We start from the raw sequence: 27185 nt of genomic DNA on the forward strand, positions 1-27185 counted from the left end.
GTGCGGAGACTTAAATACTGTCGGAAGAAGAGGTGCAGGGTAGTAGTAGTAGTAGTAGTAGTAGTAGTAGTAGTAGTAGTAGTAGTGAGAGGCCACTGAGAGGTCATGTCCCTCTCAGATCCAACACTTCTCACTTGGAAAATTTGTCCAAGGTGTTTTCTGTACCAAGATGCCACGTGTTGCAGTGTCTGACAAGATGAACATCAAAATGGTATACAATACCGACAGGTTGTTAGGTAAGACACATATGCAACAGTTAGACAACTTTATTCCGAAACGTTTCGCCTACACAGTAGGCTTCTTCAGTCGAATACAGAAAGTAGGCAGGAACAGTAGAGATGTGAAGACGATGTAATCAGTCCATCACCCTTAAAGTCGTAGAATTTGAGGTTGTCAGTCCCTCGGCCTGGAGAAGTTCAGTTCCATAGTCAGGAACTATCTGAAGATCAAGCGACAGTGCGGAGACTTAAATACTGTCGGAAGGAGAGGTGCAGGGTAGTAGTAGTAGTAGTAGTAGTAGTAGTAGTAGTAGTAGTAGTAGTAGTAGTAGTGAGAGGCCACTGAGAGGTCATGTCCCTCTCAGATCCAACATGACCTCTCAGTGGCCTCTCACTACTACTACTACTAATACTACTACCCTGCACCTCTCCTTCCGACAGTATTTAAGTCTCCGCACTGTCGCTTGATCTTCAGATAGTTCCTGACTATGGAACTGAACTTCTCCAGGCCGAGGGACTGACAACCTCAAATTCTACGACTTTAAGGGTGATGGACTGATTACATCGTCTTCACATCTCTACTGTTCCTGCCTACTTTCTGTATTCGACTGAAGAAGCCTACTGTGTAGGCGAAACGTTTCGGAATAAAGTTGTCTAACTGTTGCATATGTGTCTTACCTAACAACCTGTCGGTATTGTATACCATTTTGATGTTCATCTTGTCAGACACTGCAACACGTGGCATCTTGGTACAGAAAACACCTTGGACAAATTTTCCAAGTGAGAAGTGTTGGATCTGAGAGGGACATGACCTCTCAGTGGCCTCTCACTACTACTACTACTACTACTACTACTACTACTACTACTACCCTGCACCTCTCCTTCCGACAGTATTTAAGTCTCCGCACTGTCGCTTGATCTTCAGATAGTTCCTGACTATGGAACTGAACTTCTCCTGGCCGAGGGACTGACAACCTCAAATTCTACGACTTTAAGGGTGATGGACTGATTACATCGTCTTCACATCTCTACTGTTCCTGCCTACTTTCTGTATTCGACTGAAGAAGCCTACTGTTTAGGCGAAACGTTTCGGAATAAAGTTGTCTAACTGTTGCATATGTGTCTTACCTAACAACCTGTCGGTATTGTATACCATTTTGATGTTCATGTAGATCAAGTGTTTACATTGAAGCATATATGTGAACAGTATTTAGATAAAGGTAGGGAAGTTTTCATTGCATTTATGGATTTAGAAAAGGCATATGGTAGAGTGGATAGGGGAGCAGTGTGGCAGATGTTGCAAGTATATGGAATATGTGGTAAGTTATTAAATGCTGTAAAGAGTTTTTATGTGGATAGCGAGGCTCAGGTTAGGGTGTGTAGAAGAGAGGGAGACTACTTCCCGGTAAAAGTAGGTCTTAGACAGGGATGTGTAATGTCACCATGGTTGTTTAATATATTTATAGATGGGGTTGTAAAAGAAGTAAATGCTAGGGTGTTCGGGAGAGGGGTGGGATTAAATTATGGGGAATTAAATGGGAACTGACACAGTTACTTTTTGCTGGTGATACTGTGCTTATGGGAGATTCTAAAGAAAAATTGCAAATGTGGGTGGACGAGTTTGGGAGTGTGTGTATAGGTAGAAAGTTAAAAGTGAACATAGAAAAGAGTAAGGTGATGAGTGCATCAAATGATTCAGATAAAGAAAAATTGGATATCAAATTGGAGAGAGGAGTATGGAGGAACTGAATGTTTTCAGATATTTGGGAGGTGACATATCAGCGGATGGATTTATGAAGGATAAGGTTAATCATAGAATTGATGAAGGTAAAAAGGTGAGTGGAGCGTTGAGGTATATATGGAGACAGAAACAATGTATGAAAGTATAGTGGTACCAACACTCTTATATGGGTGTGAAGCTTGGGTGGTAAATGCTGCAGCGAGGAGACGTTTGGAGGTAGTTGTGATGTCCTGTCTAAGGGCAATGTGTGGTGTAAATATTATGCAGAAAATTCGGTGTGTGGATGTTAGGAGAAGGTGTGGAGTAATAAAAGTATTAATCAGAGGGCTGAAAAGGGGTTGTTGAGGTGGTTTGGTCATTTAGAGAGAATGGATCAAAGTAGAATGACATGGAGAGCATATAAATCTGTAGGGGAAGGAAGGCGGGTTAGGGATCGTCCTCGAAAAAGTTGGAGGGAGGGGATAAAGGAAGTTTTGTGGGCGAGGGGCTTGGACTTCCAGCAAGCATGCATGAGCGTGTTAGGAGTGAATGGAGACAAATGGTATTTGGGACCTGACGAGCTGTTGGAGTGTGAGCAGGGTAATATTTAGTGAAGGGATTCAGGGAAACCGGTTATTTTTATATAGCCGGACTTGAGTCCTGGAAATGGGAAGTACAATGTCTGCACTTTAAAGGAGGGGTTCGGGATATTAGCAGTTTGGAGGAATACGTTGTGTATCTTTATACGTATATACTTCTAAACTGTTGTATTCTGAGCACCTCTGCAAAAACAGTGATTATGTGAGTGAGGTGAAAGTGTTGAATGATGAAAGTATTTTCTTTCATCATTGAACACTATATATATATATATATATATATATATATATATATATATATATATATATATATATATATATATATATATATATATATATATATATATATATATATATATATATATATATATATATATATATATATATATATATATATATATATACAGTTACATAGATTATCATGCATAGCAGCATATATGTACTGTACCTATGATAACCCAAAAAGTCAGAGTGACTTATTTCCATTGCTAGTCGCATGGAAAATATAGCCTCAACAATGCTTCAGAGTGTGTCAGGGAAGGATGGAGCCCGCCTCCTGGCAGTGAGAGCCCCTCATGCTGGGGACTTTCTGTTGGCTGTTCCCAATTCCAGCCTTGGCACACGCCTCGACCCACAGACCATCCGCATCGGTGTTGCCTTTCGACTTGCCGCCCTTATTCTCGCCGAACACAGGTGCATTTGTGGCAGTGAAGTAGCAGACCGATTCGGGTACCATGGTCTTGTGTGCCGTAAATTCGAGGGAAAGATTGCAAGACATGAGGAGGTTAAAAACATTATCAAGAGGAACCTCACAACAGCCAGATGCCCAGCAGTAAGGGAGCCACCCCAGCTATGCAGATCTGATGGCAGCCAGAAGCGTCCAGATGGTATCACCCTTCAAGATCGGACAGACGGGAAGCAGGTGGTGTGGGACTATACATGTGCATCCACCTAGGCTGATACCTATCTCCAATACACCAGGGAGGAAGGAGGGGCAGCTGTCAGGTTCAGGAAGTCCCAAAAGTCTATAAAATATGGAGAACTTGCCCATCACTATATGTTTGTTCCCATAGGCTCAGAGACCCTTGGCTCATGGGAAAAGAATGCATCCAAATTACTTAAGGAGCTGGGAAAAAGGCTCATCAGTGTAAGTAGGGATCCCAGGGCAGCTAGTTTTCTGTTCCAGCGGCTCAGTGCGGCTGTTCAAAGGGGTAATGCCTGCTGTATTTTGGGCACACGCCCCAGCTCTGAGGAGCTGGATGAGATTTTCGCCTTAAAATCGGTGATACACACGTAACAACATGTACCGTATATGCCACCTTTATATCAACAATGTATCTCTTAAATCTTCTGTACCATATTATGCAATAAAATATTCCTATTAGTAAAAAAAAATATGAAAAGATGGGGTGGTAGGGGAAGTGGAATATTCAAGCGGCTTCAGGAAGAAATCCAAATATTCTTCCTTGAAGCCTTTTTATCCACTTCTCCGAGGCTATGGGTCCCACAATTTACACCAGAGGCGGACCCCATTAATATATATATATTAATATATTTATATATATATATATATATATATATATATATATATATATATATATATATATATCAATAACAACGCTGCGACTAACCGAGGATTCAAACCTATGTCGTTTTGGCCCTGCCTCGTGGTGAGTGAGAATCACATGAAGCGCTAACCCACTGGACCACACAATCCTACAAGAATCAACCACCCAGCAGAGCTAGGTGTTTTACCTTGATCCGAGGACATACAATGGTGTGGGTGCCTCTGAGCTAATTTCATTCTAATCTCCGTTTGGTGTGCTAGCCTCCAAAAGCAGTATTTATATTATTGTGACCACGAACGAGTAGTACTGAATCAATAACAACATTGCGACTAGCCGAGGGCTAAAACGACATGGGATCGAATCATCGGCTAGTTGCAGTGTTGCTAATGATTCAATACCACTCTTTTGTTGTCACACTAATATAAATACTGCTTGTGGAGGCTAGTACACCAAACGGAGATTAGAATGAAATTAGCTCAGAGGCACCCACACCACTGTATGTCCTCGGATCAAGGTAAAACACCTAGCTCTGCTGGGTGCTGGGCAACAAATGCGCGAAGCTCTAAGGAACATTGTATTTGTAGTCCGGAATATTTGGTTTAAGGACTGATTACGTCATCCTCATTTATTTCACTACTACTACACTGTTTGACTGAAGAAACCTACTGTGCAGGCGAATTTTTTCAACAATAAAGATACCCAAATGTTGCACGTGTGTCTTAATGATCAATTTGTCGGTATTTTATATCATTATCAACACACTTTCGTCATTCTTGGTGCCAGTTTAACTCATTTGCTGGGAGATTCATCAGCAAAATATATATAGAGAGGAGCTTACAGCAGCTTATAGCCGGAAATGCCCAGGCATGACACTGACATTCTGTGTACCAAAACATAATTGTAATTAAACACTGTAACCTTTACAAATAAATAAACCTTTTATCTTTATCTTACATTGTGTGAGTATGTCGACCAGATCATGTCTCTAGTGGTGCGAGTGCAGCAGACGAGTATTGCGACTGCAGCAGACGAGTGTTGCGAGTGCAGCAGACGAGTGTTGCGAGTGCAGCAGACGAGTATTGCGAGTGCAGCAGACGAGTGTTGCGAGTGCAGCAGACGAGTGTTGCGAGTGCAGCAGACGAGTATTGCGAGTGCAGCAGACGAGTGTTGCGAGTGCAGCAGACGAGTGTTGCGAGTGCAGTAGACGAGTGTTGATGATTGCAACTGACGCGGAAGTACGGTGGACGGGGCAGGAAACCGTTCATGTACTACGAGACTTGTCGAGTCCCGAGTCACGGAAATGTTACTCCTGGAATATGTTTACGCAGATCATCCGTATTACAAGTATATAAAAAACAAATTTATGTGATTCACATTTGCTCGGCGAGACTAAATTTTCACCACAGTCAACGACACTATAATACAGGAAGTTCCGGGTGAAAATAAATGTCGAGTTTTCCTTGACCGAGCCACGTCATCGTAGTGCCCAGAGTGGCCACGTCATCGTAATGCCCAGAGTGGCCACGTCATCGTAGTGCCCAGAGTGGCCACGTCATCATAGAGCCCAGAGTGGCCACGTCATCGTAGTGCCCAGAGTGGCCAAGTCATCGTAGTGCCCAGAGTGGCCACGTCATCGTAGTGCCCAGAGTGGCCAAGTCATCGTAGTGCCCAGAGTGGCCACGTCATCGTAGTGCCCAGTGGCCACGTCATCGCAGTGCCCAGGGTGGCCACGTCATCGTAGTGCCCAGAGTGGCCACGTCATCGAGGTGCCCAGAGTGGCCACGTCATCGCAGTGCCCAGAGTGGCCACGTCATCGCAGTGCCCAGAGTGGCCACGTCATCATAGTGCCCAGAGTGGCCACGTCATCGTAGTGCCCAGAGTGGCCACGTCATCGTAGTGCCCAGAGTGACCACGTCATCGTAGTGCCAAGAGTGGCCACGTCATCATATTGCCCGGAGTGGCCACGTCATCGTAGTGCCCAGAATGGCCACGTCATCGTAGTGCCCAGAGTGGCCACGTCATCGTAGTGCCCAGAGTGACCACGTCATCGTAGTGCCCAGAGTGGTGACGTCATGGTAGTGCCCAGAGTGACGACGTCATCGTAGTGTCTAGGGCGGCCACGTCATCGTAGTGTACAGGGCGGACACCGTCATCGTAGTGCCCAGGGCGGCCACGTCATCGTAGTGTCCAGGGCGGCCAGGTCATCGTAGTGTCCAGGGTGGCCACCGTCATCGTAGTGCCCAGGGCGGCCACGTCATCGTAGTTCCCAGGACTGCCACGTCATCGTAGTGCACAGGGCGGCCACGTCATTGTAGTGCCCAAGGCAGTCACGTCATCGTAGTTCCCAGGGCAGGCACGTCATCGTAGTGCACAGGGCTACCACGTCATTGTAGTGCCCAGGGCGGCCAAGTCATCGTAGTTCGCAGGGCGGCCAAGTCATCGTAGTGCCCAGAGGGGCTACGTCATCATAGTGCCCAAGGCAGCCACGTCATCGTAGTGTCCAGGGCGGCCACGTCATCGTAGTGCCCAGAGTGGCCACATCATCGTAGTGCCCAGAGTGGCCACGTCATCGTAGTGCCCAGAGTGGCCACGTCATCATAGTGCCCGGAGTGGCCACGTCATCGTAGTGCCCAGAGTGGCCACGTCATCGTAGTGCCCAGAGTGGCCACGTCATCGTAGTGCCCAGAGTGGCCACGTCATCGTAGTGCCCAGAGTGGCCACGTCATCGTAGTGCCCAGAGTGGCCACGTCATCGTAGTGCCCAGAGTGGCCACGTCATCGTAGTGCCCAGAGTGGCCACGTCATCATAGAGCCCAGAGTGGCCACGTCATCGTAGTGCCCAGAGTGGCCAAGTCATCGTAGTGCCCAGAGTGGCCACGTCATCGTAGTGCCCAGAGTGGCCAAGTCATCGTAGTGCCCAGAGTGGCCACGTCATCGTAGTGCCCAGTGGCCACGTCATCGCAGTGCCCAGGGTGGCCACGTCATCGTAGTGCCCAGAGTGGCCACGTCATCGAGGTGCCCAGAGTGGCCACGTCATCGCAGTGCCCAGAGTGGCCACGTCATCGCAGTGCCCAGAGTGGCCACGTCATCATAGTGCCCAGAGTGGCCACGTCATCGTAGTGCCCAGAGTGGCCACGTCATCGTAGTGCCCAGAGTGACCACGTCATCGTAGTGCCAAGAGTGGCCACGTCATCATATTGCCCGGAGTGGCCACGTCATCGTAGTGCCCAGAATGGCCACGTCATCGTAGTGCCCAGAGTGGCCACGTCATCGTAGTGCCCAGAGTGACCACGTCATCGTAGTGCCCAGAGTGGTGACGTCATGGTAGTGCCCAGAGTGACGACGTCATCGTAGTGTCTAGGGCGGCCACGTCATCGTAGTGTACAGGGCGGACACCGTCATCGTAGTGCCCAGGGCGGCCACGTCATCGTAGTGTCCAGGGCGGCCAGGTCATCGTAGTGTCCAGGGTGGCCACCGTCATCGTAGTGCCCAGGGCGGCCACGTCATCGTAGTTCCCAGGACTGCCACGTCATCGTAGTGCACAGGGCGGCCACGTCATTGTAGTGCCCAAGGCAGTCACGTCATCGTAGTTCCCAGGGCAGGCACGTCATCGTAGTGCACAGGGCTACCACGTCATTGTAGTGCCCAGGGCGGCCAAGTCATCGTAGTTCGCAGGGCGGCCAAGTCATCGTAGTGCCCAGAGGGGCTACGTCATCATAGTGCCCAAGGCAGCCACGTCATCGTAGTGTCCAGGGCGGCCACGTCATCGTAGTGCCCAGAGTGGCCACATCATCGTAGTGCCCAGAGTGGCCACGTCATCGTAGTGCCCAGAGTGGCCACGTCATCATAGTGCCCGGAGTGGCCACGTCATCGTAGTGCCCAGAGTGGCCACGTCATCGTAGTTCCCAGAGTGGCCACGTCATCGTAGTGCCCAGAGTGGCGACGTCATCGTAGTGTCCAGGGCGGCCACGTCATCGTAGTGTACAGGGCGGCCAAGTCATCGTAGTGCCCAGGGGGGCCACGTCATCGTAGTGCCCAAGGCAGCCACGTCATCGTAGTGTCCATGGCGGCCATGCCATCGTAGTGCCCAGGGCGGCCACGTCATCGTAGTGTCCAGGGCGGCTACGTCATCGTAGTGTCCAGGGCGGCCACGTCATCGTAGTGTCCAGGGTGGCCAGGTCATCGTAGTATCCAGGGCGGCCACGTCATTGTAGTGTCCAGGGCGGCCACGTCATCGTAGTGTCCAGGGAGGCCACGTCATCGTAGTGTACAGGGCGGCCACCGTAATCGTAGTACCCAGGGCGGCCACGTCATCGTAGGGTCCAGGGCGGCCAGGTCATCGTAGTGTCCAGGGCGGCCACCGTCATCGCAGTGCCCAGGGAGGCCACGTCATCGTAGTTCCCAGGACTGCCACGTCATCGTAGTGCACAGGGCGGCCACGTCATTGTAGTGCCCAAGGCAGCCACGTCATCGTAGTTCCCATGGCGGCAACTTCATCGTAGTTCCCAGGGCGACCACGTCATCGTAGTGCACAGGGGGGCCACGTCATTGTAGTGCCTAGGGCGGCCAAGCCATCGTAGTTCCCAGGGCGGCCAAGTCATCGTAGTGCCCAGGGGGGCCACGTCATCGTAGTGCCCAAGGCAGCCACGTCATCGTAGTTTTCAGGGCGGCCACGTCATCGTAGTGTCCAGGGCGGCTACGTCATCGTAGTGTCCAGGGCGGCCACATCATCGTAGTGTCCAGGGTGGTCACGTCATCGTAGTATCCAGGGCGGCCACGTCATTGTAGTGTCCAGGGCGGCCACGTCATCGTAGTGTCCAGGGTTTCCGCGTCATCTTAGTGTCCAGGGCGGCCACGTCATCGTAGTGTCCAGGGCGGCCACGTCATCGTAGTGTCCAGGGCGGCCACGTCATCGTAGTGCACAGGGCGGCAACTTAATCGTAGTGTCCAGGGAGGCCACATCATTGTAGTGCCCAGGGCAGCCACGTCATCGTAGTGCTCAGGGCGGCCACGTAATCGTAGTGCTCAGGGCGGCCACGTCATCGTACTGCTCAGCGCGGCCACGTCATCGTAGTGCCCAGGGCGGCCACGTCGTCGTAGTGCCCAGGGCGGCCACGTCGTCGTGGTGCCTAGAGTGGCCACGTCATCGTAGTGCCCAGAGTGGCCACGTCATCGTAGTGCCCAGAGTGGCCACGTCATCGTAGTGCCCAGAGTGGCCACGTCATCGTAGTGCCCAGAGTGGCCACGTCATCGTAGTGCCCAGGGCGGCCACGACATCGTAGTGCCCAGGGCGGCAACGTCATCGTAGTGCCCAGGGCGGCCACGACATCGTAGTGCCCAGGGCCACGTCATCGTAGTGCCCAGGGCGGCCACGTCATCGTAGTGCCCAGGGCGGCCACGTCATCGTAGTGCCCAGGGCGACCACGTCATCGTAGTGCCCAGGGCGACCACGTCATCGTAGTGCCCAGGGCGGCAACACCAGTCCTTCTACAGCTGAAGTTGTATTTAATTATCAAAGCTCCCAGGTGTTTAAGGTCTCTGGCCTGCTTCTTAACTACTTACATTATTATTATTATTATTATTATTATTATTATTATTATTATTATTATTATTATTATTATTATTATTTTATTATAATTATTTTCATTATTATTATTACTAATATGATTATTTTTTATTTTTATTTTAACTATTATCAAACAAGCAATCATCTGAATAATACTCTAATAAACGGTCTAGATAGTTATTTATATTAGTATATACAATAATTCAAGGAAATACAACCATTAAAACTGATGTAATTTTCCGGTGATTTACTTCCCTGTATATGTGTTTGTAATACCCAGCAGCAACGTGCTAGCAGCTTGTCTGAAGAAGTACTAGCCATCAAGGTTATACATCAGTGTCAAAGAAGTACTAGCCATCAAGGTTATACATCAGTGTCAAAGAAGTACTAACCATCAAGGTTATACATCCGTGTCAAAGAAGTACTAACCATCAAGGTTATACATCCGTCTCAAAGAAGTACTAACCATCAAGGTTATACATCAGTGTCAAAGAAGTACTAACAATCAAGGTTATACATCCGTGTCAAAGAAGTACTAACCATCAAGGTTATACATCAGTGTCAAAGAAGAACTAACCATCAAGGTTATACATCTGTGTCAAAGAAGTACTAACCATCAAGGTTATACATCAGTGTCAAAGAAGAACTAACCATCAAGGTTATACATCTGTGTCAAAGAAGTACTAACCATCAAGGTTATACATCAGTGTCAAAGAAGAACTAACCATCAAGGTTATACATCAGTGTCAAAGAAGAACTAACCATCAAGGTTATACATCCGTCTCAAAGAAGTACTAACCATCAAGGTTATACATCAGTGTCAAAGAAGAACTAACCATCAAGGTTATACATCAGTGTCAAAGAAGAACTATCCATCAAGGTTATACATCCGTGTCAAAGAAGTACTAACCATCAAGGTTATACATCCCTCTCAAAGAAGTACTAACCATCAAGGTTATACATCAGTGTCAAAGAAGTACTAACCATCAAGGTTATACATCCGTGTCAAAGAAGTACTAACCTTCAAGGTTATACATCAGTGTCAAAGAAGTACTAACCTTCAAGGTTATACATCAGTGTCAAAGAAGAACTAACCATCAAGGTTATACATCAGTGTCAAAGAAGTACTAACCATCAAGGTTATACATCCGTGTCAAAGAAGTACTAACCTTCAAGGTTATACATCAGTGTCAAAGAAGAACTAACCATCAAGGTTATACATCAGTGTCAAAGAAGAACTAACCATCAAGGTTATACATCCGTGCATATATAATTCCATTCATGGGGGAAGTGCCATCCATTAAATAAGGTATGAAAGTTCAGAAAAGTTCTGCAGTCTGGAGTACTTCCGTATAACGAGATATTATCGCTCCAAGGGATACTACGCTCTACATGGAGGAAGTTCCGGGGGTCAACGTCCCCGCGGCCCAATCCTTGATCAAGCCTCCCGGTGAATCAGGGCCTGATCAACCAGGCTGTTACTGCTGGCCGCACGTAGTTCAACGTACGAGCCATAGCCCGGTTGGTCATGTACTATCTGCCCAGCTCCCTCTTGAAGGCAGCCAGGGGTCTATTGGTAATTCCCTTCATGTCTGGTGTGAGGCTGTTGAACAGTCTTGGGGCCCTGGACACTTACTGAGTTTTCACTTAGTGTACCAATAGCTCCCCTATTTTTCATTGGGGGTATATTGCACTGTCTACCCAGTCTTTTGCTTTCTTACGGAGTGATTTGCGTGTGCAGATTTCGGACCAGTCCCTCTAGGATTTTCCAGGTGTAGATTATGATGTATCTCTCTCGCCTACGCTCCAATGAGTACAAGTCAAGTGCTTTCAAGCGTTCCCAGTAGTTAAGGTGTTTGACGGAACTTGTATTTGCAGAAACAGCCAGCAGTAACAGCAGTAACTTATGTGCAGTAACGGCCAACAGTAACAGCCTAGTTAATCAGGCCCTGATCCACTGGGAGTCCTGGTAATGGACCGGGCCGTGGACCCGTTGATCCCCGGAATACAATCCAGGAAGGCCCCAGCGGAAATTAGTCACAATGATTTTTTTGCGTTATCCTAGTTTCTCTACACATATCCTGCAATGTATGATAATCTATGCAACTGTACATGTCTATACCTGAATAAATTTACTTATTCCAGGTAGAGACCTGGTTTTCATGCAGATAGAGTGTATGTAATTTGTCATTCTCTCTCATTCACAAGCAACAAAGAAAATCGACGAATAATACAAGGGGTAACCTAAAATATCTTTCAGTCTGAAGAGATTTATGGAAAATTTTCTAGGGTGATTACCTGTACGTACCTCAACATTACATGCATACGAGTAATCTCATTGGGAGACAACAACTATATTGTTTACCGTAGTCACCCCGTGTAGACATGTGAGAAAACTTAACCACCTCTGGTCACTGCAGGTGGCCCCTTCGACCTCACAATCTTATCCATATCTATCTGAGACCAGTATAAATTGGATAGCACCCACAAGTACGGCGCTACTAATTAATTGTGGACTGCATAGATTATATTAGTTTAACTGAATGAAGGGGGGGGGTAGGATACACATGGATATATCCATCAAGGAAAAACACTTGCACATAATCCCACCACTTACCAGATATTCTCTGGTGGTCACTTGAAGTAGCTGGATCACCCATAACCTATCCAATTACAACATACCTAACTGGCCAGTATTAGTCTGCTATAACTAGAAGGGTTATTTAACTGTGGGTGATTGATGTTCCTTATTTCCTCCATTCACCATATCATTTCGATGTCCTGCTACACCGACACGGTTCTTATTCCAGCAGGACGAGGTATCCGTTGGTTTGTCCCGGTTTAGAAGTCGTGACTCCATAAAAATTTCACTATCCTCGGGACTGGAACACGAGATAAACAGATGCTCACTCAGAGAACGGCGACTCATTTCACTTCACACATTCTCTTAACTTGGTGTTATTATCACTGATTACTTCCTAGCCCACCATACGGTTTAATGTTTCCTAATTATTATACACACTGGAGGCCACTCCATTAAGATCTGAGACCGATGAGTGATGATTAAACCACGGGTATTTTTCCCAGGGACACAGTCCATGACGACGCGCCAGTCACCACCGGTCCTACTATTATTCACAAATTTTTACCACTTTATTACGGTGGTCCCGTAAATCATGTTCCCTCACTCTTCACCAGGAACAGTTACGACACTTCCTATTATGAAGTGAGGCCTATATTAATCCTTAGGCCGCCGTGAACGCCAATTTCCTGGTCCCATGTTTTCACAGCCTCCCAAAACCATTCAAAAAACTCCCGCTTCTTCCATGCCCTGTGTCGACCTCTTCCCCCGCACATCCGCGCAGGCGCAGAGGGAACTCTTGGTTCTATTCCATTTTCAAATACATTTTGACCCAAATCAGCACATTAAACACTTATTAGGCACTATAGCTTCGGAAATTAAATAATTTCTACACTGCGGCCGGGCGGAAGTCGTTGTTAGACGACTTAAATTGCGTCTTCCTCCAGGAGACAATTCCAGGCCTCTCTAGATTGCGCAGCTGTTTTCCTAGTGGGTCTTGCTACAATTTCTTCTTGCATCACTCGGTCATTGTCTTCAATATCACTCGTGTCACTTTCCCTTAGATTTCCATCTGCACTGGATTGAACACCATTTAATTCTAAGGGGATTAATTTATTAATGGTACGCAAACTTTCCTGACCACGATACAACATTTTGACGTTTCTGACAACACCTTGTGCATCTATGTATAATGTAACTACCTTGCCCAGAGGCCACAATGTTCGATGTTGTTCAGTATCAATTAACACAATGTCACCTGGTTGAATGTTCTGTCGGTTTACTGCCTCTGGCGCTCAATAAAAGTGTTCACGTAGTGTAAGAAGATATTCTTTATGCCACACGTTGGACCAATGAGTAATTACCTTATTTAACATCTTGAACTTATCACTCAACACGGTCACGTTATTGTAATACTCATCACTTCCCTCGGGATTATCTCTATAGATAGGTTCAGCTTCTAACCTTCGTCCGCATATTAGGTGAGAGGGAGTCAGGATCTATGCGTCAGAAGTGTCGCTCATGTATGACAGAAGGCGATTGTTTACCCGATTCTCTGCCTCCACCAACACTGCACGGAATTCCTCCAAATTAATTCTCTTCCGGTGTAGCACCTTACGAAGACATCTTTTCACTGTACCTATCATTCTTTCGTACAATCCTCCCTGCCAAGGGGCTCTGGGAGTAATAAATTTCCAGACACACCCTCGCTGGGTCAACAAAGATTGTACATCATCACTCTTATTTAATTCCATCAAGTGTTGAGCACCCGCTACAAAATTGGTGGCATTATCTGAGATCATCAATCTTGGACAGGATCTCCTAGCTGCAAATTTCTGGAACAGCTGTATGAACTGTTCTGCAGACAAGTCCTGAGCCACTTCTAGATGAACAGCCCTAGTAGCTGTACAAGTAAATAGACATACATACACCTTCAAAGGAACACCATCTGAAGTACCTGTTAAAATGATTGGCCCACTATAGTCCACTCCGGTCACATCAAATGGTTTTACCAACTGCACACGTTCCTTGGGCAATGGTGGAGGACCTGGGTACATGTAGGTTCTGGCATCCACCCGGCGACATATTACACACGACTTGATAACCTTTTTTACACTTTGCCGTCCTTGTGGAATCCAGAAGGTTTCCCGAATACAGTTTAAGGTATCCTGTACCCCACCGTGCATCACGTTATTATGGGCATTAAAGACAATCAAGGTTGTCAGGTGATGAGTTTTGGGCAGCAAGATAGGGTGTTTAGCATTCCCCCAATTCAGCATTTTGTAACCTGCCTCTGCACCTAATTACATCATCCTCTAAATACAGCCCCAACTTTTCTATTATTGAGCCTTTCACAATTTTTCCTTCCATCATTAATTTAATCTCATCCCTGTAGGTTTCTTCTTGTACCCTCTGTAGCCAGTATTTCAGAGGATGGGAAAAATTATATGAGATGTTCATCTTACTTATAAATTTAAACACTAACCTTGTCACGTTAATCGGCTTGGGTAAGGAAGAATACCTATTCATATCAATGGCTAAGGAGGGACTACTGACTGGAGCGGTGCTCACCGTAATTTCGACAGGAGCAATATGTGCCTTTTGCACCGGCCAGTTAATTTTGTCCACCAGCCAACTTGGCCCTTTAAACCACGATAAAGCACTCACAAATTCTTCATAAGTCAAGCCTCGAGACAAGAAGTCAGCCGGATTCTCGTCACCAGTAATGTGATTAAAGGTTAACATATGCTGACCCAAACTGTTATGTTTCTCCTGTATTTGATTGATTTCAGCGACTCTGTTTTGTACGTACGCAATCTTACTGTTACCATTACGAATCCATTGTAAGGATGCCTCATTATCAGACCAAATTACGGTGTCGCTGATATTTATCTCTAGCAATTTATTTATATAATTGGCTAATTTGACACCTACATGAATGGCAGTTAATTCCAACTGAGGTAAGGTACATGATTTGATTGGAGCCACCTTAGTCTTAGACATAACAAGAGAAATGGCAGTATTACATTGACGGTAAGCGACTGCTCCATATGCTAATTTCGAAGCATCGCAAAAAATGTGGAGTACACTTTCTCCATCTTGACTGGCCACATTACGTGGGAACTCCAACATTGGTAATTTTACATATTCACCTATTAGTTATTCCCACCTTTCAACAAATTCCTCAGGTAGGGTTTCATCCCAAGCACACTTAAGCTTCCATGCTTCTTGTATCAACAATTTTCCTCTTATTGTAAGTGGTGACACTAAGTCTAGTGGATCAAAGCATTTTGAAACTTCTGCAGGTAAGACTCTCTTGATTAATTTATTGGGCATGCTGTAGTCATTAGACTTTAACGGTAACAAGTCTCTCTCTGTGTCCCAAGTCAGTCCCAGCACATTACTATATTTAGACACTTCAACTCCAGGGTTGTCTTTATTTATTTGAGCCCTTAAACTGGACGAATTACTGTTCCATTCCCTCAGGGGCATATTTGCACCTTGGATTATTTCATTAGCCCCTTCATATATACTCATTAGTTCCTCTTCAGTAGACGTCACCACCAGGAAATTGTCCACATAAAATTGTTTACCCATTACTCCACTCAGTGGACCACCCGTACTCTTAAGGTGTGCATTTATCGTTGCCTGGAGTAGGAATGGACTGGAGGTAGCACCAAACAATACACTCCTGAAGCGAAAAGTCTTCAGGAAACCAAGTAGGTCACTAGGATTCTCGGGCCATAAGAACCTTGTGCAATCCCGGTCAGCCTCTTGCAGACCCACTCTCAGGAAACCTTTACTTATGTCTGCTGTAAAGGCATAATTCTTAACCCTGAAGTTTAATAATATGTTTCCCAGTTTTTCCGTCAACGACGGACCTGTCATCAAACAGTCATTCAAACTAGGTACAGTTTTGTTACTCCTGGCACTACAATTAAACACAATCCTCAGAGGAGTGGTCTTAGAATCCTTCTTCACTCCGTGATGTGGCAAATAGTGACCATAAATCTGGGCTTGCTCGGGAGGTACCTCCTCTATGAATTTATTATTTAACTGCTCATTAATTATATCATCGTAAGCGGTCAACAGTTCTGATGTCTTGCTCAGTTTGCGGAGCTGAGCCTTTAATTGTCCATACGCCATCCGGTAATTAGTTGGTAGGTCTGGATGGTTCAGCTTCCACGGAAATCTCACCAAGTATTGTCCAGATTCAAATTTAACATCCTTCTGGTATTGTTCTTGAGTAAAGGAGTCATCTGGACTTTCTTCATTTACATTGATCCCTATGCTGTCCAATTCCCATAATGTATACACAGGTTAAACTTCATCCTCTATTGAAGAATATTTATACTGGGGTGATATATTTCATGAGTAAGACTGTGAAGGCTTACTCAGCCCTGTAATAACTTCAGACAGTATTACCAAGGCTGGCTCCTCCTCAGGAAAATTAATGAATAGAAAAAGAAATAATAACAGACAAACATAAACACTTTATTATATAGAAAATATAAAATATAAAACACTTAAATATGAAATATTAATCCTACATTAAAGAAAATGAAAAATGAAAAATATAAATGATAACTGAATTCAACGCTAATATATATAGGGGTGTCTGGTGTTGGCGACACTGTGTTGTTGAAATCGTAGCCGTTGCTGATGATGGGGGGGGCAGGTGGAGGGAAAGGGATAGCGGGAGCTAGACTGACCCTACCTTAACAAGCAGCCGGCAATGAAACTATCACTTTCGGGGTGGGGGAAAAAGGCGGGAATAGCGGGAGCTTGACTTACCCTACCTTAACAAGTAGCCGGCAATGAAACTATTGTTACTATATACTCCCTCGCTACTCCTATCTATTGAACTTTTCCCTCACACTCCCCCTTACCAAGACTTTTAGTCAAGGAGTATAAGAATAGGTGAGGAAAAAGTTCTAACATGTGGAAGTCGCATAAGGCAACAAATCTTCTGACTGTCACGACTTAACCAGTCAGAGAAATAATTGAATGAACCATTGATATACACAATATGGAACTTAAAAGCCTGGAGTGCCAATGTCCACCTCAAGAGGCGACTGTTGGTTCCCTTAAAAGTTTCTAGGTATATCAAAGATTTGTGGTCCGTTTCTAAAATGAATTCTTTTCCCAGCAAATAAAATTTAAGTTTGGAGATACCCCACACAAGGGCTAAACATTCCTTTTCTATTGTGGAGTATCTTGTTTCTGCGGGAAGGAGTTTCCGACTTAGGAAGCTACAGGGAAGGGAGTACCATCATGGTATTGTAGTAACACCGCACCTAAGCCAGTATTGGAGGCATCAGTTCTTAAGCAAAATGTTTTATTAATATCTGGAATCTTAAGTATAGGGTCTTTCGAAAAGATACTTTTAATCTCATTAAACTTTTCCCGAGCTAAGTCGGAAAGATCAAGAGGTTCCTTCACAGACTTTTTAAGGAAGTCGGATAAGATGCCTGTAAGATCAGTAAGGTTCGGGATAAACCATGCTTAAAAATTTACAGAACCAAGAAAGCTACGCATGAGCTTCTTGGTTTTGGGGAATTTAAATTCTAATAAAGCTTTGATCTTACTGGGGAGAGGCTGCAGAGAGTTATTAGAAAGTATCAGTCCAAGATATCTAATCTTGTTATACCCAAGGAAGCATTTCTTCGGCTTGGCAGTGAGGCCATGTGAGCGTAACCTACACAAAACTGATGTTAATGTTTGGATATGTTCGCCCCACGTGGATGTCATTACGTAAATGTTATCAAAATAAACTGAAACATTTGGCATATTACCCAAGACCTTTCTCATCAGTCTCACGTAGGTAGCACAGGCAGTTACCAAACCGAAGGGCATAGTTCTATATTGCATCAGTCCTTGGTGTGTTGGAAAAGCGGTGTACTGCTTAGAAGAAGGATCTAACATTACTTGATGATATGCCTGTGCAATATCAATCTCTGAAAAGAAGGAAGCGTCATAAAATTTGTGTAGATCGCTATCTATTAAGGGCATAGGCTCAGCATCCCACCGAGTTATAGCATTAAGGCCTCTGAAGTCAATAGCAAGTCTATATGAATTATCCTCCTCCTTAACCATGACTACTGGTGAACAATATGAAGATACTGAAGGTTCAATGATCTTTAGTTTTAATAATTTGTGTACCTCTTGGTCAAATGCATCCCTAAGGTGAACTGGAACTGGGTATAATTTTCGTTTGATAGGATTGTCCGTCACTAAGTCAATCTTATGGACTACCGTGGAGGTAACACCTGGAATATCAGTAAAGCCGTCTGAAAAGTTACTCACACATTGAAGTAGTTCATGTCTCTTATGGTCATCCAAAGATTCATTAATATTAATGTTGGTTGCGCCCGAGTGGTCAATAGTCACCAAGTCATGTAGTTCTTCATCATAGTCTAAGTTAGAGGTGTCAATTACGCACACTTTACATTCTTCAGTTGTCTTATCAAGTTCGTGTGGAAAAACTAAGTCAAAGTTATTAAGGCAGTTAACCGAATTTCTTCGGTAATATTTCTTAAGGATGTTGATATGATAAAGATTAGGTTTTCCCTTGACTTCTATGAGGTAATCAACTTTCCCACAAATTTTTAATACTTTATATGGACCTTTCCATGCTAATAATTTATTTGACTTGATCGGCAAAAGTACAAGAACTTCATCCCCTACTTTAAAACTTCTCCTCTGACTTTTGGAATCAAAATATGTTTTGTACTGGTCCATTGACAAACTTAAGTTTTTCGAAACTATGTCAGAGGTCTCCTCAAGTTTGGATCTAAGGTCAAGGAGAAACTGGTAAGAAGACTGACCCTCAGCATTTACCTTCTCTTTAGTCCATAAGTCATGAAGGATGGACAATAGGCCTCTGGCCTGTCTACCATAGAGAAGTTCAAAAGGTGAAAACCCTAAAGAGTCACTGGGAACTTCCCTCATGGCAAACAAAGCACAGGGTAGGTAACGATGCCACTCCTTAGGTTTAAGGGAGCAAAGTTTCCTTAAAATGGACTTGAGAATCGAATGCTGGCACTCAATCCTCCCATTACAGCTGGGATGATAGGGTGTGGTGAAGAGAGGCTTCACTCCCAGAAGTTGGTATAGATGTTGCATTAAGACAGATGTGAATTGTGTCCCACGGTCAGACAAAATTTCTCTAGGGATGCCCACTCTGGAGAAGATGGACAAAAGGGCTTCAGCCACCTCTGTAGAGGTTATGGTCTTTAAGGGTATGGCTTCAGGGAAACTCTAAGCATAATCAACTAATGTTAATATATATCTATGTCCCCCAGATGAAAGTGAACATAAAGGACCAACGATGTCAATAGCTACTCTTCCAAACGGTTCTGTAAAGATAGGCATTTTGACCATAGGTACTCGCCTGGTACCTCGGGAGGATGACAGTTGGCAAACTTTACACGATCTACAATAGGTAGTGACATCTGTGGACATTTTTGGCCAAAAATAGGTTTCCCTAATTTTATTTAAGGTTTTATGATGCGAGAAATGTCCGGCCACTGGCAGGTCATGAGCCATTTTAAGAACAGTCTCTCTGCGTTGACTTGGAACAACTAAGATGGAACAGTCTATCTCATCTGAATTTAATTTGAATACTGACTTGTACAAGATACCTTTTCTATATTCAAATTTATGTGAAAAGTTTTTCCTTTGGATCACTTGATTTTGTTTAGCGGCATTATGGCAATTCTGAAGAGAAGGGCAATTACGTTGTAAATTGACAAAAGAGTCCTTTGATATATCTAAAGGCTTGAAGTCAGGGAAAATCAAAGGATGGACAGTAGGAGAAGCCTGAGCTTTGGTCTGAGCCCTAGTCAAGACATTTATAGTATCGGAGGTGATATCTTCACTTTCATCTAACAAGTGAACCGGTGATCCTACTTCCTCGCTTTCGAGAGTAGCATCACTGGTTTTTAATCCCACATGAATATCGCGAGACATTGTCTCATCTGAACTTTTGAGGGGCTTCTCTGACTCTACAGGAAGAGGATCTGAAACACTTATATCCATCTTTGGTGATGAAAGGTCAACCTCAGAAGGAAGAATGGCACCTTTTACATTACCTATTAGTACGGAGCAAGAAGTGATGGGAGCTAGTACGGCTTCAGACCAACCTGTGAACCATTTAGACGTAATGTAACAACGGATGATAGGAAAAGTGTCTGTACGGCCCAAGTAGTCTGAAAGTATAGCAGAGGAATGAGTTTCTTTAAGATTAGGGAACAGCTTATCAGAAATGACTGTACATGTGCACCCAGAACCAAAACCTAGTCATTGTGGTAGTCTACAAGCCTCCGGATGCAACATCCCAGCAATTCTAGGAACAGCTGTTAAAAATTTACCACTCTCTGGAAAATCTTCCAGCTCCTGCACCCAACATCTTGCTCCTGGGGGATTTCAACTTAAGGCACCTAAAATGGAGGAATATAGCAAATAATATTGTTACAGTAATAACACCAGGAGTCAGCTCTGATGAAAACTCACACTCACACTAGCTTTTAAATCTCTGCACAAAATTCAATTTAAACCAGCAAATAATAGAGCCTACTAGACTGGAGAATACACTAGACCTCATATTCACTAACAATGATGATCTGATAAGAAATGTCACCATATCAAAAACAATATACTCAGATCACAACATAATTGAGGTTCAGACATGTATGCGTGGAGCCCCAGACCGACATAATGAGACTAGTCACGAGGGAGCATTCACCAAATTCAACTTCAATAACAAAAACATAAAGTGGGACCAAGTAAACCAAGTCCTAACCGATATAAGCTGAGAAGATATACTAAGCAACACAGACCCCAACGTATGCCTAGAACAGATTAACTTGGTGGCACTCGATGCATGCACAAGGCTTATTCCTCTAAGAAAAAGGAGGAGTAGATGTAAAATAGAAAGAGACAGGCGCTCCCTTTACAGGCGACGGAAAAGAATAACAGAGCGGCTAAAAGAGGTCAATATATCTGAAATGCGTAGGGAGACACTGGTCAGAGAAATCGCAAGCATCGAACTCAAGCTAAAGGAATCTTATAGGAGTCAGGAATCGCGGGAAGAACTAAAAGCCATAAATGAAATCGAAAGAAATCCAAAGTATTTCTTCTCCTATGCCAAATCAAAGTCGAGAACAACATCCAGTATTGGACCCCTACTTAAACAAGATGGGTCCTACACAGATGACAGCAAGGAAATGAGTGAGCTACTCAAGTCCCAATATGACTCAGTTTTTAGCAAGCCGCTAACCAGACTGAGAGTCGAAGATCAAAACGAATTTTTTATGAGAGAGCCACAAAATTTGGTTAACACAAGCCTATCCGATGTTATCCCGACGCCAAATGACTTCGAACAGGCGATAAATGACATGCCCATGCACTCTGCCCCAGGGCCAGACTCATGGAACTCCGTGTTCATCAAGAACTGCAAGAAGCCCCTATCACGAGCCTTTTCCTTCCTATGGAGAGGGAGCATGGACACGGGGGTCGTCCCACAGTTACTAAAAGCAACAGACATAGCCCCACTCCACAAAGGGGGCAGTAAAGCAACAGCAAAGAACTACAGACCGATAGCACTAACATCCCATATCATAAAAATCTTTGAAAGGGTCCTAAGAAGCAAGATCACCACCCATCTAGAAACCCATCAGTTACACAACCCAGGGCAACATGGGTTTAGAACAGGTCGCTCCTGTCTGTCTCAACTATTGGATCACTACAACAAGGTCCTAAATGCACTAGAAGATAAAAAGATTGCAGATGTAATATATACAGACTTTGCAAAAGCCTTCGACAAGTGTGACCATGGCGTAATAGCGCACAAAATGCGTGCTAAAGGGATAACAGGAAAAGTCGGTCGATGGATCTATAATTTCCTCACTAACAGAACACAGAGAGTAGTCGTCAACAGAGTAAAGTCCGAGGCAGCTACGGTGAAAAGCTCTGTTCCACAAGGCACAGTACTCGCTCCCATCTTGTTCCTCATCCTCATATCCGACATAGACAAGGATGTCAGCCACAGCACCGTGTCTTTCTTTGCAGATGACACCCGAATCTGCATGACAGTGTCTTCCATTGCAGACACTGCAAGGCTCCAGGGGGACATAAACCGAATCTTTCACTGGGCTGCAGAAAACAATGTGAAGTTCAACGATGAGAAATTTCAATTACTCAGATATGGTAAACACGAGGAAATTAAATCTTCATCAGAGTACAAAACAAATTCTGGCCACAAAACAGAGCGAAACACCAACGTCAAAGACCTGGGAGTGATCATGTCGCAGGATCTCACCTTCAAGGACCATAACATTGTATCAAACACATCTGCTAGAAAAATGACAGGATGGATAATGAGAACCTTCAAAACTAGGGAGGCCAAGCCCGTGATGACACTCTTCAGGTCACTTGTTCTATCTAGGCTGGAATATTGCTGCACACTAACAGCACCTTTCAAGGTAGGTGAAATTGCTGACCTAGAAAATGTACAGAGAACCTTCACGGCGCGCATAACGGAGATAAAACACCTCAATTACTGGGAGCGCTTGAGGTTCCTGAACTTGTATTCCCTGTAACGCAGGCGGGAGAGATACATGATTATATACGCCTGGAAAATCCTAGACTAGAGGGACTAGTACCGAACTTGCACACGAAAATCACTCACTATCACTCACTCAGTATTATAATGGTACTTAGTGGAGTGGAGTGACTTTCATTAGTTTCTTTTTTCTTGAAATACCAGACATATACTGTGAATTTCATATAACCTGTAGTTACCAGCGGTCGCAATATACACAACGAGAAGCAATTATTACTACAGAAAAAGCGTCCTTCCTCCAAAATTTGCACCAGTCAACTATAGTGATAATATAGCATTTATTGTGGTGGAGACGGAAAAAAAAATAGAGAAGCTAGATACAGCGATTGATAAACAAGGGTGGAGGTCGACCGTTCGTCATTGTAGGAGTGCCAGCAGTCACCGGCTCTTCAACACGCAAGTTATTCTTTTGTATCAATCAAATCACATATTACTCGGGTAGATAATTTCCAGTAGATCCTTCATGTGTTAGCTCAAATCACCGACCAGTATGGTTTAAATAAGTGACCCACTGATCAGATCAGATAGACTGGTCCGAACCCTTGACTGGTCCGAACCCTTGACTGGTCCGAACCCTTGACTGGTCCGAACCCTGGACTGGTTTCAAACGGTTTCGTTGTGCACTACCTAGCAGGTTATTAATAGAATATTCAAGAGGTTGCTAGTAGAATTGCAGTAAATAATCAACCATTCAAATCATTATGAAGCTGTGTGTAGTCTGTGGTCAGTCAAACAAACGGGCTTCCACATGCATAAATTGTCATTTTTGTGGAAATTGGTGTCACGCCCCTTGTGCAGATATCCAAGAACTAGCTACAAGCAGTATTAAAACAGGGAAGTGTTTTTGGGTATGCCCAAATGAGATAAATCTGTGGACTAAAATCACAAGGGTATTAAAAGAGGTCAACATCAAAGCTGCTTTCATAGAAAACCTGGAAGCTTTCTACAACAGATGGGAACATAAAAAGTCTGGGCTGAATGGTACTGCCCTTGATACTGGCCATGTAGTCAGAAACTGTAAGGCTGGAGATGATGTTCTGGTAGTCAGTAAATGGGGGGCTGATAGTGCTGTCCTGGGAGACAGTAATGGTGAAGCTGGAGGTGCTGTCCTGAGAGACAGTAATGGTGAAGCTGGAGATGCTGTCCTGGGAGACAGTAATGGGGAAGCTGGAGATGCTGTCCTGGGAGACAGTAATGGTGAAGCTGGAGATTTTGTCCAGGTAGTCGGGAATTATACGCAGGAAGGAATACATATAAATGACCTCATAGGGGACAGGAGCCATAGTAGGGAAACAAGTGTAGTCAAAGATAAGATAAAACCAATATTGCAAACTAGAAATACCGCAGGAAATAGCAAACAAGAGGACTCCACTAGCAATAGTGAGGATATATTACCAAAAACAACTGGTGGGAGCTCCATTGTTGGTGCTAGGGAGGATAGAAGTAAGACAGGGAAACATGCACCAACAGGGAATACAGTCACAGAAACCCAAGGCACATACTATGCACTCGGTATCTGCTGGCATGGGAAATCTGGAAAAACAGATGGGACGTGCAACTATGACCACCCTAGAAAATGCCATGCCCATATGACAACAGGAAAATGCAAACTCCCTTCCTGAAAGCTTTTTCACCCTGAACTGTGTACCTCTTCAGTACAGGAAAGACTGTGCTATAACTTAAATTGCCAGGCATACCATCTAAAGGGGACAAAAAGATACAAAACATCCAGGCCATGGGAAAACCTGGGTAGCCACAGCCACTCAAGAGGGAGAGGTTTTTTAGTGCCAGGAAGAAAAAAAAAACTGGCAGGAAATGGCAGAAATCGTACACCAAATCCAGTCATTCCTGGAGTGGAACCACAGTCGATGGCCTCCACTCCAAACCAACAGATACAGATACTAATCCCGGAAAAAAAATCCCCCCCCAGTACCAACAATACCACCAGTCCGATAACATTCTTCTTTGCAAATATACAGGATCTAAAGCCAGAAACAAACAACAAAATACCTTTCATCCGTGGACTGCTTGCAGAGGCAAAGGCAATGTTCGCGGCTTTCACTGAGACCCACATAAAGGATCACTTGGACAACGAAATATGGATCCCAGGTTACAACCTATACAGATGTGACAGAGTGAACAGGCAAAAGGGGGGGGGGGGTTGGCCTGTACATTGCAGAGTCACTTGTTTGCACAGAACTGCTAAATGCCTCAAATGATGTAGTGGAAGTTTTAGCAGTAAAGGTCGAGAACCAAAACCTAGTCATTGTGGTAGTCTACAAGCCTCCGGATGCAACATCCCAGCAATTCCAGGAACAGCTGTTAAAAATTGACCACTGTCTGGAAAACCTTCCAGCTCCTGCACCCAACATCTTGCTCCTGGGGGATTTCAACTTAAGGCACCTAAAATGGAGGAATATAGCAAATAATATTGTTGCAGTAATAACACCAGGAGGCAGCTCTGATGAAAACTCACACTCACGCGAGCTTTTAAATCTCTGCACAAAATTCAATTTAAACCAGCAAATAATAGAGCCTACTAGACTGGAGAATACACTAGACCTCATCTTCACTAACAATGATGATCTGATAAGAAATGTCACCATATCAAAAACAATATACTCAGATCACAACATAATTGAGGTTCAGTCATGTATGCGCGGAGCCCCAGACCGACATAATGAGATTAGTCACGAGGGAGCATTCACCAAATTCAACTTCAATAACAAAAACATAAAGTGGGACCAAGTAAACCAAGTCCTAACCGATATAAGCTGGGAAGATATACTAAGCAACACAGACCCCAACTTATGCCTAGAACAGATTAACTTGGTGGCACTCGATGTATGCACAAGGCTTATTCCTCTAAGCAAAAGGAGGAGTAGATGTAAAACAGAAAGAGACAGGCGCTCCCTTTACAGGCGACGGAAAAGAATAACAGAGCGGCTAAAAGAGGTCAATATATCTGAAATGCGTAGGGAGACACTGGTCAGAGAAATAGCAAGCATCGAACTTAAGCTAAAAGAATCCTTTAGGAGTCAGGAATCGCGGGAAGAACTAAAAGCCATAAATGAAATCGAAAGAAACCCAAAGTATTTCTTCTCCTATGCCAAATCAAAATCGAGAACAACGTCTAGTATTGGGCCCCTACTTAAACAAGATGGGTCCTACACAGATGACAGCAAGGAAATGAGTGAGCTACTCAAGTCCCAATATGACTCAGTTTTTAGCAAGCCGCTAACCAGACTGAGAGTCGAAGATCAAAATGAATTTTTTATGAGAGAGCCACAAAATTTGATTAACACAAGCCTATCCGATGTTATCCTGACGCCAAATGACTTCGAACAGGCGATAAATGACATGCCCATGCACTCTGCCCCAGGGCCAGACTCATGAAACTCTACCGTGTTCATCAAGAACTGCAAGAAGCCCCTATCACGAGCCTTTTCCTTCCTATGGAGAGGGAGCATGGACACGGGGGTCGTCCCACAGTTACTAAAAACAACAGACATAGCCCCACTCCACAAAGGGGGCAGTAAAGCAACAGCAAAGAACTACAGACCAATAGCACTAACATCCCATATCATAAAAATCTTTGAAAGGGTCCTAAGAAGCAAGATCACCACCCATCTAGAAACCCATCAGTTACACAACCCAGGGCAACATGGGTTTAGAACAGGTCGCTCCTGTCTGTCTCAACTATTGGATCACAACGACAAGGTCCTAAATGCACTAGAAGACAAAAAGAATGCAGATGTAATATATACAGACTTTGCAAAAGCCTTCGACAAGTGTGACCATGGCGTAATAGCGCACAAAATGCGTGCTAAAGGAATAACAGGAAAAGTCGGTCGATGGATCTATAATTTCCTCACTAACAGAACACAGAGAGTAGTCGTCAACAGAGTAAAGTCCGAGGCAGCTACGGTGAAAAGCTCTGTTCCACAAGGCACAGTACTCGCTCCCATCTTGTTCCTCATCCTCATATCCGACATAGACAAGGATGTCAGCCACAGCACCGTGTCTTCCTTTGCAGATGACACCCGAATCTGCATGACAGTGTCTTCCATTGCAGACACTGCAAAGCTCCAGGCAGACATCAACCAAATCTTTCAGTGGGCTGCAGAAAACAATATGAAGTTCAACGATGAGAAATTTCAATTACTCAGATATGGTAAACATGAGGAAATTAAATCTTCATCAGAGTACAAAACAAATTCTGGCCACAAAATAGAGCGAAACACCAACGTCAAAGACCTGGGAGTGATCATGTCGGAGGATCTCACCTTCAAGGACCATAACATTGTATCAAT

At 44.6% G+C, this 27185-nt stretch overlaps 1 protein-coding gene across 1 annotated transcript in view; it reads right to left on the minus strand.

Moving 5' to 3' along the window:
• Window positions 1-5290, minus strand: part of LOC138853887 (uncharacterized) — a 152820-nt gene extending 147530 nt beyond the window's left edge. Inside the window, exon 1 of the mRNA XM_070093452.1 lies at window positions 5057-5290. Within this exon, the coding sequence (XP_069949553.1) occupies window positions 5057-5083 (27 nt within the window). The 5' untranslated portion in view covers window positions 5084-5290. The remainder of the gene's footprint in view (window positions 1-5056) is intronic.
• Window positions 5291-27185: the final 21895 nt, after the last annotated feature.

The sequence above is a fragment of the Cherax quadricarinatus genome, chromosome 42, assembly GCF_038502225.1.
Source record: "Cherax quadricarinatus isolate ZL_2023a chromosome 42, ASM3850222v1, whole genome shotgun sequence".
NCBI lineage: Eukaryota > Metazoa > Arthropoda > Malacostraca > Decapoda > Parastacidae > Cherax > Cherax quadricarinatus.